The sequence below is a fragment of the Taudactylus pleione genome, unplaced genomic scaffold, assembly GCF_031769625.1.
Source record: "Taudactylus pleione unplaced genomic scaffold, aTauple2 ptg000929l, whole genome shotgun sequence".
Taxonomy (NCBI): Eukaryota; Metazoa; Chordata; class Amphibia; order Anura; family Myobatrachidae; genus Taudactylus; species Taudactylus pleione.
Window position 1 is genome coordinate 1,493,782 of NW_028285330.1, and position 21,449 is coordinate 1,515,230.

At 45.8% G+C, this 21,449-nt stretch overlaps 1 protein-coding gene across 2 annotated transcripts in view; it reads right to left on the reverse strand.

Moving 5' to 3' along the window:
• Nucleotides 1–4,512: 4,512 nt before the first annotated feature.
• LOC148473355 (mitochondrial amidoxime-reducing component 1-like) overlaps nt 4,513–21,449 on the reverse strand; it is a 46,539-nt gene continuing 29,602 nt past the window's right edge. For both annotated transcript variants that reach the window (XM_088459737.1, XM_088459736.1), the window contains exons 5-7: nt 15,307–15,371; nt 15,131–15,202; nt 4,513–4,862 (exon numbers count right to left, since the gene is read on the reverse strand). In XM_088459737.1, the coding sequence (XP_088315863.1) occupies nt 4,736–4,862; nt 15,131–15,202; nt 15,307–15,371 (264 nt within the window). In that variant the 3' untranslated portion in view covers nt 4,513–4,735. The remainder of the gene's footprint in view (nt 4,863–15,130; nt 15,203–15,306; nt 15,372–21,449) is intronic.

Sequence of the window (21,449 nt, forward strand, 5' to 3'; positions counted from 1 at the left end):
AATATTGCCAGACCAAAGAGGTGGAATATTTGGTCTTCTGCCCAGGCATGACCGTGATGGGCTTTTTAATCCCACGGACAACAACTGTCTCCCCCGGAGCCTGATTTAAACAAACCACATCACCATCAGAATCCTCCTCGCCAACTTCCTCCTCAGCGCCAGCTACACCAGTATCCTCATCCTGTTGTACTTCAACAGTGACATCTTCAATTTGCATATCTGCAAGTGGACTGTGGGTGCTCCTTTCAGCACTTGCAGGGGGCGTGCAAATGGTGGAAAGAGCCACCTCTTCCCGTCCAGTGCTGGGAAGGTCAGGCATCGCAACCACCACCACACTTGGACTCTCCTTGGGGATTTGTGATATCTTCTTAGAATGCACAGTTCTTCTCTGTGCTTTTGCCAGCTTAACTCGTTTGATTTTTTTAGTGGGAGGAGGGCTTCCATCGTCATGTGAAGCTGAACCATTAGTCATGAACATAGGGAAAGACCTTAGCCATTCCTTGCCACTCCGTGTCGTAAATGGCATATTGGCAAGTTTAGGTTTCTCTTCAGATGATTTAAATGTTTTTTTCAAGGTCATTTTCCTGAACTTTGTCATTTGGGATTGTATGTGCCCTCTACTATGACATTGGGCATCGGCCTTGGCAGACGACGTTGATGGCATGTTATCGTCTATGTAATGACTAGTGGCAGCAGCTTCAGCACTAGGAGGAAGTGGTTCTTGATCTTTCCCAATTTTATTTTTATCTGAGAAAGTTTGGTCCTCCATTTATGTTATATTGATATATACGTGCGGCTAAGGCGCACACAAACACAGAAAATAATTTTTTATTTTTGTTGGAGACTAGTGCACTTTGTGGGTTACACCACCCTTTAAGAAATGAGCCAGCCAGCCGTTTACTTATGGGACACAGGCGCATGCTTGGCACTACTTTGTTGATGCACGTGCGGCTACAGCGCACACAATTCACAAACACAAAAAAATATATTTTTTTATTTTGTTTGGAGTGCCCTTTGGGGGTTACAGCACCCTTTAATGGACAAGCCTGCCGGCCTTTTACTTATGGGACACAGGCACATGCTTGGCGCTGCTCCTTTGTTGATGCACGTGCAGCCACAGTGCACACAATTCACAAACACAGAAAATATATTTATTTTTTTTGCACTTGGGGGGAGCACCCCTGATGGACAGAGCACCTCCTGGACAACACTACAGCACCCCTTTAGGATTGGGACACTGCACAGGACTTTGGAGTGGACACAGCCCCTATGGACAACAGCAGCGCAGCAGAGCACAGCACTACACTACACTACACTACACAGCCCAGCCAGCCCTAACTCCCACCCTCCCTCTTCACTGTCCACAGCCGAGTGAGAAAATGGCGCCGACGCGGGTACCTTATATAGGATCCAAAACCCGGGAAACACAGAAGGCGGGATGATGATGTTTTGCCTCGATTTCAGATCCGAGTCAGGCGGGAAAAGTCGAGCCTGACTCGGATCGGCCTCGGATCTGGGGGGCTCGGGGGGGTTCGGATTTCAGAAATCCGAACCCGCTCACCCCTAATATATACATACACACACACACATATATGTAAATACACTATCATATATATATATATAAACACTGTGTGTATGACTATGTGAGAGATGAGTACTATGTGATTGATGCAGAAAGAGTGCTGTGCAGCCGGGTGTACTGACCTTCTTTATGTCTATTCAATCAGCTTCTAAGCGCGGGGGGGGGGGGTGGCATGGTGCAACTGCTGCCATTGTGTGAGCCAGACTCCCTGTGGTCACCGTGCTGCTTCCGGGTCTCCAACAGTGAGTGGCTGCGTGAGGACGTTGCTCCGCGTACAGTCTGGGAGCAGGGGAAGACTGTGTGCGGGCCTCGCTGCTGCTGCTCCGGGGCAGTGGGCAGGGCCTGGCAATCCCAGGAGGAGGTGGCGTGGGCCGCCCACTGTCTGTGTGGCTGGACGGAGCTGCATGCTGGCTGAGGAGACACAGCGCGGTGGGGAGTCGGGGACTGGTTAAAGAGATGGCACCGGCGATTGGCTGCTGCGGTGCTCTGCATGTAGCACAGCCATACATTACAGGACCCCGCTCAAATTTTGTGATGACTGGGTTCGTCAGGGGGTGTTTCCGGGTACTCAGAAACCCCCCCCTGCGTGCGCTACTGTGTGCAGGGACAGATTAATTGCCAGCTTGTTTTGTGGGGGCCCAAACAAACCAATCATTTCAGCCACAGTCGTGTGGAAGACCCTGGCGCTGAAATGATTGGTTTGTTAAAGTGTGCATGTCCTGTTTATACAACATTCGGGTGGGTGGGAGGGCCCAAGGACAATTCCATCTTGCACCTCTTTTTTTTCTTTGCATTATGTACAGTTTGGGGCCTAGTTTTTCAAACTGCCATCCTGTCTGCCACTGCAGTGTCACTCCTAGATGGGCCACGTGTTTGTGCTGCCCACTCGTATCTCTTAGCATAGTCATCCAGCTACCTCGGTGCAACCTTTTGGATATAAAAACACTATTGTGAGGTGTGAGGTGTTCAGAATAGACTGGAAATGAGTGGAAATTAAGGTTATTGAGGTTAATAATAGCATAGGAGCAGAAAAATACACAAATTCTGTGATTTTATGCTTTTTTTAAAAAAAATACAGATCCAAAACACAAAACCCAGAACCCAAAACACGGAAGGGTGGTTTTGGCAAAACCAATCCAGATCCAAAACACGAAGAAAGATCCAGATCCAAAACCAAAACACAAAACACGAAAAGTGGCCGGTGCACACCCCTAATATATATATTAAATTAAGTAAATTGTGCTTACGTGTCAGGTTGAGCCACGTGGTGGAGGAGCATAGGGCTGCGCTTCTGCTTCTCCACATATTTTACCATTTCCAGCCATCAGCATTGGCTTTGCCCATCATCCTGTCCAGAAATAATTTGATTTGGTCCTGGACCACCAACCTGTGGCACCCCTGCATGTGGCCTCCTGTACCCCAGAGTACCACGGCATCCAATTGGGAACCGCTGTGCTAAGCAATACATGAAACTTGCCAGGAAGGATCAGACCTGGCTTTTGACTTGCGCAATTTGGGGAGAGATATATAAATGGTCAGTCATTGGTGTTAGCGGATTTCCTGCAGACTTGGGCGGTATTCCACAGACTGCTGTGACATCAGACTTGTACCAGTCTATTTACTGTATATTTTATAAAGGGGACTTAAAATGTGACACACTAAGAATTGAGTGAAATTTTATTTATTTTCAAATTATTAGAAACATTAGAGGGTTCCTCTAGGTATTGCGCGGCAGCTGACTACCCACGGTGCGTGCAGATATTGTGAGCTTTACCAACATTCACAGGAAAGCAGCCTATGAAATATGTAGAGATATTCTGGGATTGGAAACCGTGATGTTACTGGTTCCTACTAAATGGACGTTCTGCATTCCCCCTAATCCTGGTTCTGCTCACAAATTGACCGGGTCACTGGTTTGTTGGTGCGCTTAAATGATTAATCACCGTATAAATACTTGCAGAAGTTTTTGGAACTTTACAACCTATCACACTTAGGGCCGTATTCAATTCGCAGCGAAAAGCAGTTTTCGGCGAAAAAATTTCGCCGATGATGTCATTTCGCCAGCGAAAACTTATCCCCGTATTCAATTGTGGAGACTTCTCGCCGGTGCAAAAACGCAAAGCAATGTACCCGGCGGAAAAGTTTTGACTATGAATAGCTGTCGAAAAAAGCGGTTTTGGGCTGCAAAAGGTGAGGAAATAGGTCCCCATAGGTAAACCGCGTCAAAAAAATCCTATAAAAATAATAAAGAACACCCCAAACAATGACTTTGAAAAAGGGGGCAAAAAAGTTCAAAGTTCGGGTACAAACTTAAAAACTAGCGAAATAGACTTGGGGGGTGTCTGCAAGTATGAGGGAGATGTAGTTTTTATTGCAGGTGCTTGCTGATGGTGCGTTTTTAAGGCTTTTTAAGACATCACTTTTGCAATTTTTAACCATTCTTGTACCAATTTTCATGTACCCAAAATTTGCTGGGCTAGTTATTTTCACTAAAAAAAACCCTGCTAAACGCTATTCTTCACCACTTGTGCAAAGATGCTAATTAGATCATTTAAGTACCCCAAATAGCTTCAGCAAGGCTATTCAGGGGAATCTACCATGATCCCCAATGATAGTGCATTTTTGGGGGGGCGTCAGACTGATTTCCCCAAATCTGACAGCACTTTTCGCCTGTTTGAGTTTCACCGAGACGCGTTTTTGCGTCCTTTGGAATTGAATACAGGGATAAGCGGGGACACGCGCGATACTTTTTCGCATGCAAAACCAGTGGTAGTCAAAAAGTCCGGCATGCGAAAAGTACGGGGCTTTTCGCGGCTAATTGAATATGCCCCTTAGGCGCAGTGACAAATGTAGTTGGAGATCAATGCAGTTTATCCCTAATTAATACATAAACATCATCAAAAATAATACAATTAATTTCAATGAGACTCTCAAAAACCTCTGAATTTATTAATTAACAGTATACAAAATAATGACATAATGTGACTCACAGCAACCAATCAGATATAAGAGTCTAGAGTAGTCAGCAGGAGTAAAGACGTGATCCGATTGGTTGTTCTGGATCACAGCTTCTGTGTTGTACAGACATTACGTTTTTCTTTAATAAGCCCGTATTTACTATCTTTTTCATAAGTGGTCTGATATCCGCAGCATTCAGTACGTTATATGGTACACGGGGTCTCCAACTTTAAGTGTTCCCTTCTTCAGTATCTTTACATATCGCCCAAACAGCGGCGATGACCTATACACTTCTTTATCCGCGGTGTCACACAGGCGATAACTGCAAGAGGATGTGAGAACGTCATTAACAGACAAGGCGCTACGTAAACGTCTGCAGCATTAACACAATCAGTCACAACAGTACTAATGTCACAATGACATCAAATAAAGTGATCTGGGGTTTATTTTGTATGTATTTCCCATAAAATGTTCCACAACATATAGATGGATAAGATATTCTGCTGATAATAACTGGGAGCTGCTGGTATAGCCTGTTACACAGTGGAGGCAGCCATTTTGTAGGTGGCACCATTATGGAATCTATAATTGTCTAGACACTAGTGACATTACTGAGGCACTTAGTGCTTCTTCGCTCTGATTTCACTAGTTCCCAGTGAAGTGATAGGCTGCTTTTTCGTAAATAGTGGCTTGCCTCACAAAGGGCAGGGTGCAGCGACGGGAGAAATGCGGTGAAACCCCCGAATTGCGGGTTTGACCGCATTTATTATATGCGCCAAGCACAGGAATGCGCTTGGATGCGGTAGGTAACGCATACTTGCCTACTTTTGAAAAAGCATTTCAGGGAGATTGTGAAAGCCGCACCGATGAGCGCAGCGGTAAAGTGGGCGTGTACTGCTACATCTGAGAGGCGTGTCATAATACTGACTTACAGCCACATGTAAATGAGCCCCAAAGCAGTTAGTAAGATCTGCTTGGTGATGAAAACACACCAATACTTCTCAGACAATACCGGTAGCCATAGGGATCATTGTGCCTTATACCCAATGCAGGGAAATTATACTAATGATCCCATTTGAAGGTATATAGCTATGATTTTATTTATATAACAGCTGATGGGATGGTGTTGCTCTATAGAAGCCTATGGGATGGCGTTACCCTATAGAAGCTTATGGACTTCTATACAGAGAGTGCTGTATCCCTCCCAGGCCCCTGTGGTGCGTCCGTCTTCCTACGCATACACAGAAAGGCGCCAGAGGGACGCTCTTACCGAGGGAGCTGTCCTTTGTGATTTTTTTTCATGTATACTAGGGGTGAGCTGGTTCGGATTTCTGAAATCCGAACCCCCCCGAGCCGAGTCCGATCAGAGTCAGGCTCGACTTTTCCCGCCTGACTCGGATCTGAAATCGAGGCAAAACGTCATCATCCCGCCTTCCGAGTCTCGCGGGTTTTGGATCCTATATAAGGTACCCGCGTCGGCGCCATTTTCTCACTCGGCTGTGGACAGTGAAGAGGGAGGGTGGGAGTTAGGGCTGTGTAGTGTAGTGTAGTGCTGCTGTTGTCCACTACTTCAAAGTCCATAGGGGCTGGCTGTGTTGTGCTGTGCTGCTGTTGTTAATAGGGGCTGTGTCCACTACTTCAAAGTCCATAGGGGCTGGCTGGACTGTGTTGTGCAATCAGTTCTCCATAGGGGCTGTGTCCACTCCAAAGTCCTGTGCAGTGTCCCAGTCCTAAAGGGGTGCTGTAGTGTTGTCCAGGGGGTGCTCTGTCCATCAGGGGTGCTCCCCCCAAGTGCTAAAAAAATAATATATTTTCTGTGTTTGTGGATTGTGTGCGCAGTAGCCGCACGTGCATCAACAAAGTAGTGCCAAGCGTGCGCCTGTGTCATAAGTAAAGGGCCGGATGGCTTGACCGTTAAAGGGTGCTGTAACCCCCAAAGTACACTCCAGTCCAAACCAAAAAAATTATTATTTTCTGTGTTTGTGAATTGTGTGCGCAGTAGCCGCACGTGCATCAACAAAGTAGTGCCATGCGTGCGCCTGTGTCATAAGTAAAGGGCCGGATGGCTTGACCGTTAAGGGTGCTGTAACCCCCAAAAGTACACTCCAGTCCAAACCAAAAAAACTATTATTTTCTGTGTTTAGCAGCACGTATATATCAAATTGATATAAGATAAATGGAGGACCAAACTTTCTCCGATAAAAATAAAATAGAGAAAGATCAAGAACCACTTCCTCCTAGTGCTGAAGCTGCTGCCACTAGTCATGACATAGACGATAACATGCCATCAACGTCGTCTGCCAAGGCCGATGCCCAATGTCATAGTAGAGGGCACATACAATCCCAAATGGCAAAGTTCAGGAAAATGACCTTGAAAAAGACATTTAAATCAGCTGAAGAGAAACGTAAAATTGCCAATATGCCATTTACGACACGGAGTGGCAAGGAACGGCTAAGGTCGATCCCTAGTATGTTCATGACTAGTGGTTCAGCTTCACATGATGATGGAAGCCCTCCTCCCACTAAAAATATCAAAAGAGTTAAGCTGGCAAAAGCACAGCGAAGAACTGTGCTTTCTAAGAAGATATCACAAATCCCCAAGGAGAGTCCAAGTGTGGTGGTGGTTGCGATGCCTGACCTTCCCAGCACTGGACGGGAAGAGGTGGCTCTTTCCACCATTTGCACGCCCCCTGCAAGTGCTGAAAGGAGCACCCACAGTCCACTTGCTGATATGCAAATTGAAGATGTCACTGTTGAAGTACAACAGGATGAGGATACTGGTGTAGCTGGCGCTGAGGAGGAAGTTGGCGAAGAGGATTCTGATGGTGATGTGGTTTGTTTAAATCAGGCTCCGGGGGAGACAGTTGTTGTCCGTGGGATGAAAAAGCCCATCACGGTCATGCCTGGGCAGAAGACCAAACATTCCACCTCTTTGGTCTGGCAATATTTCTATCCAAATCCGGACAACAACTGTCTTGCCATATGTACCATATGTAAAGGTGAAATAAGTAGGGGTAGGGACGTCAACCACCTAGGAACATCCTCCCTTATACGGCACCTGCAGCGCGTTCATAAAAAGTTACTGTCAAGTTCAGAAACTTTGGCTAAGACCGTAAGCAGTCCAGGGACACCTAAATCCCGTTGTCCTGTTGTATCCAAGTGCCTGCAAACCACACCGTCAACTCCCTCCTCGTCAATTTCCTCCTTAGTCAGGATCGGAAGTAGTCCTGCAGGCCATGTCACTGGCATGACTGACTCTCCTATCCGGGATTCCTCCGGAGGATCCTGCATTGCTACGCCTCCTGCTGCCGCTGCTGCTGTTGCTGCTGCTGGGAGTCGTTCATCATCCCAGAGAGGAAGTAGGAACACCACTACTTTTACTAAACAATTGACCCTCCAACAGTCCTTAGCGAGGAGGATGAAGTACGACAGCAGTCATCCTGAAGCAAAACGTATAACTGAGGCCTTGACTGCTATGTTGGTGTTAGACGTGCGTCCAGTATCCGCCATTAGTGCAGTGGGATTTAGACAATTGATGGAGGTAGTGTGTCCCCGGTTCCAAATCCCGTCTAGATTCCACTTCACTAGGCAGGCGATACCGAGACTGTACAGAAACGTCAGAAAAAGTGTCCTCAGTGTCCTGAAAAATGCCGTTGTACACAATGTCCACTTAACCACGGACATGTGGACAAGTGGAATAGGGCAGACTAAGGACTATATGACTGTGACAGCCCACTGGGTAGATGTATCACCTTACGCAGCAACAGCAGCAGCGTCACCAGTAGCAGCATCTCAGAAACGCCAGCTCGTTACAAGGCAGGCTACGCTGTGTATCACCGGTTTCAGTAAGAGGCACACCGCCGACAACCTCTTAGAGAAACTGAGGGAAATCATCGCCCAGTGGCTTACCCCACTTAGACTCTCCTGGGGATTTGTGATATCTGACAACGCCACCAATATTGTGCGGGCATTACATCTGGGCAAATTCCAGCACGTCCCATGTTTTGCTCACACAAACTTGGTGGTGCAGAATTTTCTGAAAAGCGACAGGGGCGTGCAGGAGACGCTTTGGGTGGCCCGAAAAATTTCTGGCCACTTTCGCCATTCAGTGACTGCGTGCTGAAGACTGGAGCGCCAGCAAACACTCTTGAACCTGCCCTGCCATCACCTGAAGCAAGAGGTTGTGACACGGTAGAACTCAACCCTCTATATGCTTCAGAGGATGGAGGAGCAGCAAAAGGCCATACAAGCCTATACATCCACCTATGACATAGGCAAAGGAGGGGGTATGCACCTGACTCAAGCGCAGTGGAGAATGATTTCCGTGTTGTGCAAGGTTCTCCAGCCCTTCGAACTTGCCACACGTGAAGTCAGTTCAGACACTGCCAGCTTGAGTCAGGTCATTCCCCTCATCAGGCTTTTGCAGAAGCAGCTGGAGAAAGAGAAGGAGGAGCTAAGATGGAGCGATTCCGCTCGGCATGTGGGACTTGTGGATGAAGCCCTTCATTCGCTTTGCCAGGATTCCAGGGTGGTCAATCTGTTGAAATCATACCACTACATTTTGGCCACCGTGCTCGATCCTAGGTTTAAAGCCTATGTGGTGTCTCTCTTTCCGGCCGACACAAGCCTGCAGAGGTGCAAAGACCTGCTGGTGAACACACTGTCAGCTGAAGCGGAACGTGACACGTCAACGGCTCCTTCTTCATTTTTTCCCGCAACTGGGGCTGCCAGGAAAAAACTTAGGTATCCTAAGCAACCCGCTGGCGGTGATGCAGGGCAGGCAGGACCAAGTTTGGACATCTGGTCCGGACTGAAGGACCTGGCAACAATTTCTGACATGTCTACTGTCACTGCATATGATACTGTCACCATTGACAGAATGGTGGAGGATTACATCGGTGACAGCATCCAAGTAGGCATGTCAGACAGTCCATATCTGTACTGGCAGGAAAAAGAGGCAATTTGGAGGCCCCTGTACAAACTGGCTCTATTTTACCTGAGTTGCCCCCCCTCCAGTGTGTACTCCGAAAGAGTGTTTAGTGCAGCCGGGAACCTTGTCAGCGAAAGGCGTAGGAGGTTGCTTCCACAGAATGTGGAGAAGATGATGTTCATCAAAATGAGAGACCAGCCTCCAGAAGGTACAGAGGGACCTGTGGTGGTGGATTCAAGTGGGGACGAGTTAATACTTTGTGAGGATGAGGATGTACACACTGAAGAGGGTGAGGAATCGGTGGATGAGGAGGATGAGGATGACATCTTGCCTCCGTAGAGCCAGTTTGTGCAGAGACACATTAATTGCCAGCTTGTTTTGTGGGGGCCCAAACGAACCAATCATTTCAGCCACAGTTGTGTGGCAGACCCTGGCGCTGAAATGATTGATTTGTTAAAGTGTGCATGTCCTGTTTATACAACATAAGGGTGGGTGGGAGGGCCCAAGGACAATTCCATCTTGCGCCTCTTTTTTTCCTTTGCATTATGTACAGTTTGGGGCCTAGTTTTTCTAACTGCCATCCTGTCTGCCACTGCAGTGTCACTCCTAGATGGGTCACGTGTTTGTGCCGCCCACTCGTGTCGCTTAGCATAGTCATCCAGCTACCTCGGTGCAACCTTTTGGACATAAAAACACTATTGTGAGGTGTGAGGTGTTCAGAATAGACTGGAAATGAGTGGAAATTAAGGTTATTGAGGTTCATAATAGCATAGTAGCAGAAAAACCTACAAATTCTGTGATTTTAGCTGTTTTTATGCTTTTTTTCAAAAAAATACAGATCCAAAACACAAAACCCAGAACCCAAAACACGGAAGGGTGGTTTTGGCAAAACCAATCCAGATCCAAAACACGAAGAAAGATCCAGATCCAAAACCAAAACACAAAAAGTGGCCGGTGCACACCCCTAATGTATACCGGTGTTACTAACATCAGCATGCGAAGGGTGGCGAGATGCATTGCATCCCACCCGAAATTACTACCATCGCTGTGGTTAGGGGAACAGACTAAGGGCCTGATTCAGCGAGGAACGCACGGATGCAGATGCACGCACCTGTCCGCTGTGAGAATATGATAATCAATGCATACGCACGCAGACGCCCCATACTAAGCCGCCCATCTCCCTTTGCTCACAGCCTGATCAGCACGCAAGATAGCATAAACATCAGTAACATCGACCATCGGCCCCATTAGCATAATAGTGGGTGACCTGACCTGCCGCAGGATTTTGGCGGCTTCCTGTGTACAGCTTACATTATGGCTGTGTATGCTGCCGGACTGCCTTAATTATGAATGCCCCTATAACAGCGTTATAATGCCTGTATTTCCCTGACTCCCCCCCCCCCCCCACGTCACCACCCACAAACGGCACTACCTGTCAATCAATATCGGAGGGGTCTGCGTACACTGCATGTAGTCTGCATACCCTAACCCAGAAGTTCTCAAACTCTGTCCTCAGGACCCCACACAGGTCACGTTTTGCAGGTCACCCAGCAGGAGCACAGGTGTATTCATTACTCACTGACACATTTTAAAAGATCCACAGGTGGAGCTAATTATTTCACCTGTGATTCTGTGAGGAGACCTGGAAAACATGCACTGTTTGGGGTCATGAGAACAGAGTTTGAGAACCTGTGCCCTAACCCAATCATACTGACTAGTTTGCGCACGCGCAGTGCAAAAACTTTGGCCGAGTGAGTGCATTTTCTCCTGTGGTCACACATACCATGCAATCTCTACATGTGTTAGTCATTAATATAACGGTTTATAGATCGACCCTGAATTTCAAATGAAAAGTCATGTGACTGGGTTTCCCGGACCCCGGAACCCCCCACCCAACCATTTTGTTCTATGCCCCTGTAATAAAGCTGCACTGTGTCTCATAGCTCAAACAGTACTTAAATGTGCAAAATATTTTCAATATAAGAGAGAGGCATTTTCCCTCTAGTTGCTAATGGGGATGGAGGAAGCCCCCTGTGCTTGTCCACAGATATCTCAACACTTTTGTGATGGGTCTCAGCAGCACTTCGTGGATTCAAGTGAATCTGGGGCAGTAATTCCTGCTCCTGGGGATTCTGTGATGAAAGAGACTTCACAAGTCAACGTTTGGCATATTTGCAGATCACTAGTTTTATCCATTCCCTCAGTAGGTCATGTTCTTTCTAGGAACTCTGGGCCTGATTCAGAGCCAGACGCTATTTGCACTCGCTTGTTCAGAAAAAGGGTCCGGCTATTTAAATTGAGCGCTCGCTCTTTGCGGTCTGTTGACGCCTCTATGTCTGAGCGAGCGAACGAAACATGCGCTGGCTATTTTGTAAAGACGCCCCCTGGCCGCTCGCATCCTACGTCATCTCCGCTATTTATTAGATTAATCGTGTACATCGAAAGGCGTCTGAACTGCTCGCAGTGCTTGTGGTTGGATTTTCCTACCGCAATCATGCGAACAGTTCAGGCTAAGAGACAACCAAGTGACGTGGCCGATGACGCTACTTTGATAATTATGCACACCCTTAAAACGTCCGTTTTGACCGTTTGGCACGCCTGCGTTCGAATCACCACTCCCCGTTTTCAAGCACCTTCCCCTGTTACCACCCACAAACGCCTCATCCTGTCACTCAAATTAGCAGGCACTCGCTATTTTGCGAGCGCTCAATTTCCGACCACAATGACTGGTTGGCGCATGCGCATTACGACCCATACGCATGCGCAGATGTGTGAACATCGCTCGGAGCGAACGAGCGGCCGCTTACGAGCGGCTCTGAATCAGGCCCTCTGCTCTTTTGAGCGCCTCTGTACTTATGACCTTAGTTGTAAAGGTGCTTTTTCAATTCTATATTCCCCATTGGCTGCGTGCCCGCCAGAGTTCAAAGAACCATTCGAGCTAGCATGGGAGACGGACCTGGGTAGGAATCTGGATGGTAAAGAGTGGTCAGATATTCCACAGTTGGTCTCTAAGACGTCCATTAATATTTACCAACATTAAGGAAACTGCTTACAAACTTTATACCAGATGGTATATGGTCCCTGAAAGACTTCATGCCATGGACATCAGACCTTTGCTGGTGTCAGTGTGGACATAAAGACTCCTACTTCCACATATGGTCCCCTGATTTCTACTTATTTTGTCATTGATAGGCTGTATCTTCAGCTGTGTACCCAATAATGAGGAATCGGTATGATATGCCGGTGGATCAGATGCTGTCAGGTCAAATACAGACACCAGAATCCCGACAGGGGCCAGTAAGTACCCTCACCCTCTCCCCCCCTTACCCTCCCTTCTTGGTGCCTAACCCTAAACTCCCACGATGGTGCTAACCCTAACCCCCCCCCTCCCCGCTGCCTAACTCGTCCCAGTCAATGCCCAACCCTTACCCCCTCCCAGAAGGTCTCTAAACCTAACCTCCCCATCCTCGGGCTGTCAGATTTACCCGCATACATACCTTTGGGATGCCAACGGTATCCTGTCTTCGGGATGGCAGCATTGGCATTTAGACGGGCTTCCAGACCTCTGTATATTGACGTCTGGGATCCCGTCCGCCAACATCATGACCGCATACCAATAAAGACCCATTATATGTCTTGTTATGTAAGCCATTTCCCGATACTCCTAAACCCTATAACAGACTATTAGGGGTATTCAATATGGAGCGAAAACTTCGTTTTTGCGATGTTTTCGCACCAATGACGTCAAAAAAAGTTTTAAAAAAAATAGGGACACCCCAAAAAATTTATTTAAAAATTGGGGTAAAAAAAAAAAAAAAAAGGGAAAAAAAAGTGTTTAAAAATAGGGAAATAGGTTCAGGGCTATTCTGCAAGTATGTGGCAGGTGTATTCTAGAATAGGCTATTAGCGGCAGGTGCATAGTTGCAGATTTTTTAAAAACTTACTTTAGGGACATAAAAATATGCTAGTACCCATTTTCATGTACCCCAAATTTGATGGGACCACTTAAAAAAAAAAAAAAACCCTTAAGTGCTCTTCTGCATCACTTCTTCAATGTCAGGAAAAAACACCTGTTGCAGCTATTTAAATCCCCGACTTTCATTTGCAGGCTAAAACGGGGGTACCCATAGTGATCCCCCATGTTTTTTACAACTTTAGGGGGGTCCTACAATTTATTCCAGGAAAAATTCGTTTTTTTACGCAGATCCCACTTCGCACCTTCCCGTTTTCGTAGGTTTCATATTGAATACGGAGATAAAGCGGGCGCACACCCGATACTTTATCCCAGGAAAATTTCCCATATTGAATACCCCTCTAAGTGATCGTGTGTTTAATGCTGCTAAACTCTTGATTGCCACCTGGAAACAACCTAATGCGCTCCCTATTCCAGCGCTAATCAATAGAATTTGGTACATCGCTGGTCTCCTCCAAGACAGAGTGGCAAAATTTCATACGGTAGGGACCACTTAGTATTCTCACTTTAATAGGACCCTTCCAGGCCTGGTTTGACCCTTATCTTAGAATATCAGAATCAAGTGTTACTATTTTTGCTATATTAAATCTGGTCCCATTTTTGGTATTTTGTGGCCTCTGCTGCCTGGTGCTTCCCCCTCGTCCCATCTCCCAACCCAGTTTCTGTTATCTTATAAAAACCATTATTGTGTTTGTCAAATGTTCCTGGTTACTGCACCCCTGTTTCTTTTATCTTACAACTATTTAAATGTATTTGTCAAATGTTACTGGTTACCGCACCCTAGTTTTTATATTAAAATAAAACACACAAAAACAAGGTAGTTTGACGTCTTTTCTTATCTTTCTTGCAGTATCTCATATTACAGTTGCTGAGTCTTTTTGAAAACTGTGCTGTGTTTTGTATTTTTATTGTTACATATAATGTTTGGAACTCTTGCCTAAATGCAACTTTGTACTATATTTTCTTTTGTTATTACATTCTCTTTGAATGCTGTATGTATTTTTTTTTATTATTATTATTATTTGCCGACCTTCTACCTGTATAAATAAAGATATAAAAAAAAAATCACACATGCTGGTGAAGGAACCTGGTGGTGATGGGGACTATTCCCCTACAGCTGGGAGCACCGCGCACTGTTACAGTCAGCGGGTGGCTGGAATGGCCGAGCATTACCAGAAGGAACGATTCACCGATGATGAATGACACCACAGTCTAATGGTGCATACACACGGTCAGATATGTCAGATGAACGACTGAACAATTTTTGACTGTATTAAAATTAATGGAAATCGTCCAAAACAGACTGCAAAACACATCAGATGTCAGATATCGTTATCTAACGGATAGTTCATCGTTGCACACGTCAGATTTTTCTTCAGATATGAACGATTTTTAAAATCGTTATCGTTCAGATCTGAAGAAAAAATCTGACCGTGTGTATGCACCAATAATACCCCAACAGGATGGCAATGGAGCCCAACCAATCACAAGACCGGGCTGCATGGACATGGTTGGGCGGATCAGAGGCATAGAAAGAGTGTGTCCTATTTCCCTCTCTATAACGCTGGTGGCTAGTTGTGTATAATGTATATACTTAGAATGGATTATTAATGTGTTAGAGTTTCTATGACCAGAGACACGGAGGTAAACGTTATTGAAAGTCCCGCCATTCGCCATGGTAACAAACCTGCGCAGTGTATCCAGCGGCTCCTTCATATTCATCATCCCGGTGTCAGGATCCACAGTGGTCAATATACATCTACAGAAATCAGACCGTGCAGCAGGAGTCAGTGCATGCCGGGGTGCACGGAGTGAGTATCCATCTATTATGGCGCCATCAGACTGCGCATCCAAAGTACTCACCTCGGACACGGCATCACCTGCTTTAGAGTCACATGACTGCCAATTTGGATCTCGTCCCAAGTGTCCTAGATAGCGGGAAAAAAGGGAGACAAGAAATCAAAATGCTCCAGTTCATGTACAATGGAAAATATTATATACATACCCTCCAACATGACCCCTTCCATCAGGTACAAAATGCTCTGTTCCTGGACTTCCCACCTACTTTATGATTGCAGCCACCTGTGTTGAACTAGGTAATTGATAAGAAGGCTGTTTCAACACAGGTGGCTGCAATCATCAATTATGAAAGAAGGGGATGCAATCGGGAAGCTGGCTGACATTATATCGACAGCCGGCTTCCCGACTGTCATATCCCGGCAAGGGTGAAATGATGCCGGGAGACCGGCGCCTGGCATCCCGATCGAAGGGATGCCAGGCGCCGCGAGCGGACAGCCACGGGGGAGGGGTTAGGTTTAGGGCACCCGGGGGGGACTTAGGGTTAGGCACTCCCCTGGGATGATTAGGGTTAGGCTAGGGGGAGGGAGGGTTAGGGTTAGGCACCCCCGGGGGGAGGTTAGGGTTAGGTACCCCCGCAGGGGACTTAGGTTCAGGCAGCAGGAAAGGGGGGGTTAGGGTTAGGCACTTGGGGGGGGAGGTTAGGGTTAGGGGGGGTAGGTTAGGTTAGTTAGTACTTACCTGGGGACTGTCAAAGCTGAATAATTGGCTGAGACAAGTTCAGTTTAAAATTAATCGCGACAACGCCATCTTGCGACTGGCTGCAAGACGCCATCTTGAAAATGAGATCGCAAGACGCCATTTTGCAAATGGCCGCCTAAGCACTATTTTAGATAAACTCACATTTTAGTACATGTGGCGATAATATTATTAGCACCATGTGATTGCATCTTTCACCATTTCTCATACACACATTAATACGCACAATTGCGCTGTTAACTAGTCGCATATTAGCGAATGCATAGGACTTTGCATGAAACAGCTGTTTCATTAGCTTTATGCGCACGCATCTGCCGAAAGTTAACTAGCGTCCTTATATCAAACCCCAAATACTCACACATTACATATTCACACATAAGATTTAATACGCTTTAAAGTATATGATTTAAGTTGGTTCAGTTAGTTTAAATGCTGAGAAATAAAAATATTTGATAACTAAGATTTTATACATGCTAAACAAGTTGTGTTTGGTTTCGTACTGATGCATACTCTTTTTACAGTATTCCAGTGCTATCGGTTGGAAGATCGCATCATGCATTCTCGAGTTATGGATCGCAGAGCCTACAAGCAACAAAATGTATATTTCATGAACAACTGTTAGGATGTTACAGGGGGCGGGAAGGAAAGATTCCCAGCTGTTAGAGGCAGGGAGAGTCTATTTGAACCAGCCTGTTAAATGCTCTGTAACAGATGCTTCTCCCCTGGGAACCAATGACATCAGCAACAAACTTCTCTATTGTCCTGTCTATTCTGGGGGGGTATAAATATGTGTGCTCAAACGCTGGGTTCTTAGTCTTCGTGCTGAATGCTGAATGACGAGGGGTCTCTTGCTGATGCCTATCTTCGGGTCCGGAAGCGCTGCGTATGTATACTGTACTTGGGTCTGTAGAATTCCTTTTGCGCCTAAATTGTGTCTGGATCAATTGCGTGTAACTGTCTGAACTTTTACTTGAATAATACTTGTGCTTTGGAACCACAAATTCCATGTCTAAGTCTTTATTTACTGTATGACTGCGTACGCAAATTAGCGTCATCCTTAGAGGTTTATAGGAAGGATTTTAGAAGGTACAGGCAGGGGTATATAGGAGGTTCTGATCCAGTATCGTTAGTTGGGGGCTCGTAGTGAAGTCACTTACCTGCTCACACGGTACATACGTCTATCGATATTTCAGCAAAGGGTGGAGTGGCCACATGCAGGGTTTGCCTGCAACCGCTTTGTGCTGAAAGATCGCTATCCGTCTCCGTGTGAATCAAGGAAGCTGACTAGAATCCAGGGACAAGAGAGGAAAAAGTTTGTTTTCCTCTGTTGATAGAACCTTACGTTTAAAGGGGTGCCGCAGGGACTGAGTACGAGGCTAAGTCGCAGGTTTGCGCACTTTTGTGTACGCAGTTAAAAAGTCATTATACGGTTGTGTGGTAGTTGCATTATTGTGTATGCGGCTGATCGCACAAAAGCGTATACGCACTTCCGGTTCTGCTGCCACGTGTTTTAACAAAGCCGTTGAGGTTTTTGTTTTTTTTTCTCAATTGTTAAAAAAATATCTGGGTTAACGTTTATTTTTCTGCACAGGAAAAAAGTGTGTAACAGTGAATATTTGTTGAACAAAGCTAAGGGTATCGTATGATCCTTAAGGGCTAGGTGCAAGGGTTAGTCTAGCCGCTCGGTAAGTAGCTTTACCGTTCTATACACAGTAGCAGGTGTACATGTTGTCTTTGTTGTATAGAGGTGCGTGAGAGTGGCCGACATATAAACTCTCATAGGTGTGGAAGTTGCTTTACTAAATCTTATCCGGGTGTGGAAGTTGCCTTTTTCGAATCTTATCCAGGTGTGTGGGCGCTGACTTAAATCGTCCACAGGTAAGTGAAAGTATCTTGATTGTCTTTCACCAGTTTAAATCTTTATTGAAAAGCGTAGGAGTTGTCTCAGAATGGGAGCCGCGCAAACAGTAGAGATGTTAGACAATGATGTGCTGCTAATGGACGAGCCGATCGGATCGGCCCGTCGTATCATGCATACTAAGTACGGTACTTGTGCTATAAGGTATTGTGATTTATGGTTTAATATGACGAGGAAGAGTGTTAGACAGTTTCCCAGAATAGGTAGTTTTGATAAAAATGTGTTAGACAATGTCCGGGATCACATCAGGTTGATGCGCTCCAGAGACAAAAAGTTTAAATATTTTGAATGTTTAAAATTGTGGCAGCATGAAGGGGATGTGCGGATTAAAAATGTGCAAACGACTAGCGTCGTGAGCACATTGCCAGAAAATACATCTGCGGCGCTAAATTGCAATACGGGTGAGCCGCAAAATGGCACGCCCGTGCGGCAAGGTAGCGTTGTGGAGAGTATTGCCAGCAGTTCACGCTCACCTCCCCCACCTTATGTGGATGGAGGTGCAAGTACAGTTACCAAAAATACCCATAAAAATGTAACAAGCAACTTGTACCCTCTCTTAAGCAACTATAAAGAACATGCTCATGATGTGGATGATGATCCTATTGTAATGTCTGCCATTTCCCATGCTGTGCAGATGATAGATGCTGCATCACCACAATCACGAGTGGTGCCGCCATCTCCATCGGTAACAGCAAGGGAAGGGTTAATGCCCTCTGCACCCGTAGAGGAAGTTGTTAATACCATACACAGCAGCAGCAGACTAAACCCCCAGCCAGGTAATCAGGTCAAAAGGGAGCAGCACTACCGGTCTGCATCCCATTCGGACAATAACTGTTCCAAATGGAAATGCAGATGCAAACGGTATAGTGCCCATGAGGGAAGTAGTAATGCATTGTCCTTGGACAAGAGCAGAACTAAATTCCATCATAAATGATTTCCCCGATCCCAAAAAGGAATTAGCCAAATGTCAAAGATTGAGAAATTTGGGTAGTTCACATGAACCCACTAATAAAGATTGGCGTGTGGTGTTAAGGGCCTGTCTGCCACGCAATACCGACGTGACAAAATTTATCACGGATTGTGTATTGGATGGTGACGATGGTGATGGTAACTCAATTGGGTATATATTTTCCAGTAGTAGTTAACTGGAACAAAATTTTCCCCATTAAGCAGAAGGAGAGTGAAACTGCAGAAGATTATTGCGATCGGGCTCTGCAGGCTATCACCCAGTACACTGGGATAGAGGATATTAAAGATAGCACTCACCACCGGGGAATGATAGTCACGGTACTTGTGGACGGTCTGAAAGAGAGTTTAAAAACTCGGGTTCAGACCTCACAGCCTGGCTGGCGGGGACTCACAATAGATACCCTCATAGAAACCGCCAATGAACATGATAAAAACATCTCCAAGAAGAGAGAAGCCCAGAGTGAAAAACTAATGGCTGTCAGTATACAAGCTCTGGAGGGAATGACGGTAACATCACAGCCAACAGACACACTAGCACTTGCACACACACTCACTTCTGAACAAGTATGTGCTCTCACTAACCCCACGCAACAACAAACACAACTATCCCATTAACCCGATGCAACCACAGGTCCCAGGCTACCCACCAACTTCTTATCCCCCACAATACCCTTACCCTCCCTATCCTTACCCATATCCACCACCTTTACCCTCTGCGCAAACCTCAACACCACATGTCTTCACCCGATACACGAACATGTTTTAACTGTAAACAACCAGGACACTTAAGTAGAAACAGTACAAAGTAAACAGAGTAGGGACCCCACATCAGGGAAGACCTGGATATCCCCATAAGGGATATGCACAAAGGCCAGCAAATGTTCAGCAGGTACCAGCTCCAATTGTACCCGTAAATGCTTTATTGGAGAATGGTAGCCAACACTAGTGGTCAGGTCATACCTGTAGTCTACAGATGGTCAGGTTAACGGGAAGTACTAGGGAAGTACCGGTCATGATGGTTGATGTAGCTGGTACTGAATATCCTTTTCTTGTAGACACAGGGGCGCCCAAGTCAGTGATGAAATCTCCCGGTAATTTACAGGTGACCAACGAGACAGTACCAACAATGGGTGTAACAGGTAAAGTGGAACATTATCCTTTAACAAAGTCCACAGAGGTTACTATTGGGCCGTTGCATACCAGGCATTCTCTTTCTCCTGGCTGCTGTGGCTCCTACTAACCTACTGGGCAGAGACTTGTTATGTAAGATGGGATGTGTTATATATTGCACCCCTGATGGTGTTTTTTTAGATATCCCAGAGAGAATGGTATACGAGGTGTGGGATATGTTAGATCAGTGTTGGCTAACCTTGACACTCCAGCTGTTGTGGAACTATATATCCCAGCATGCCCTGCCACAGTTTTAGCATGCCCTAATAGCAAAACTGTAGCAGTGCATGCTGGGTTATGTAGTTCCATAACAGCTGGAGTGTCAAGGTTAGCCAACACTGTGTTAGACACTCCTCAAAGGATAATGTATCACTCTACAGTTTTAAATGAAACTCCATCACAGGTAGATGAAATGTTGTCCCTAATTCCAGATTCCCTTTGGACTAAAGAATGGACAGGACACTGGATTAATGGCAAACGTAAGTCCCGTAATGGTAAATTTAAAAAGCGGTAGGCAAGCTTCAAAAATTCCCTAGTAACCACTAAAACAAGAGGTAGAATTAGAGGTTTTTCCAATAATTGAGCGATTATTGCAACAGGGAATTTTAGTTCGTTCAGCTAGTGTAGCCAACAGTCCCATTTTCCCAGTGAAGAAGAGAGTTGGGAGGGGTTATAGGCTGGTACAAGACCTTAGAGGTGTTAAAAAGGTAGAAGAGAGCCAATTCCCTGTAGTGCCAAATCCAGCTGTCATTTTGATGCAGATCCCACCAAATGCAACCCATTTCACTGTCATTGACCTCTGTTCTGCTTTCTACTCTGTGCCTCTCCATCCAGACTGTCAGTATCTATTCGCATTTACATACAGAGGTTTACAATACACATGGACATGGTTACCCCAAGGTTTCATAGACAGTCCCAGTATCTTCTCCCAGGCATTGCACGACTGTTTACAATCTTTGCAACCTGCCAATGGATCTGTTCTAATTCAATTGCTATGTTCTGACTCGTTTATGTCATGTTTGAATGATACTAAACTTTTGTTACTTCATCTCTCACAAACAGGACACAAGGTGGCTAAGGACAAACTACAGCCATGCCAATCCAGAGTAAAATATTTGGGACACTGCCTAACCCAGGGGTTTCGACACCTTACAACAGATAGAATCCAGGCCATACAAAACATGACACTGCCGCAGAATCAACAGCAAATTCGTACCTTCTTGGGAATGTGTGGATACTGTAGAATGTGGACACCAGGTTTTTCTATTTTGGCCTTACCTTTACAGGAATTAGTCTCTTCCTCAAAGCCCGATCGTGTCATACACACAGAGGAATCAGAGCAGGCTTTCCTTAATCTTAAGGATAGTCTGACAAAAGCTCCTGCATTGGGAAT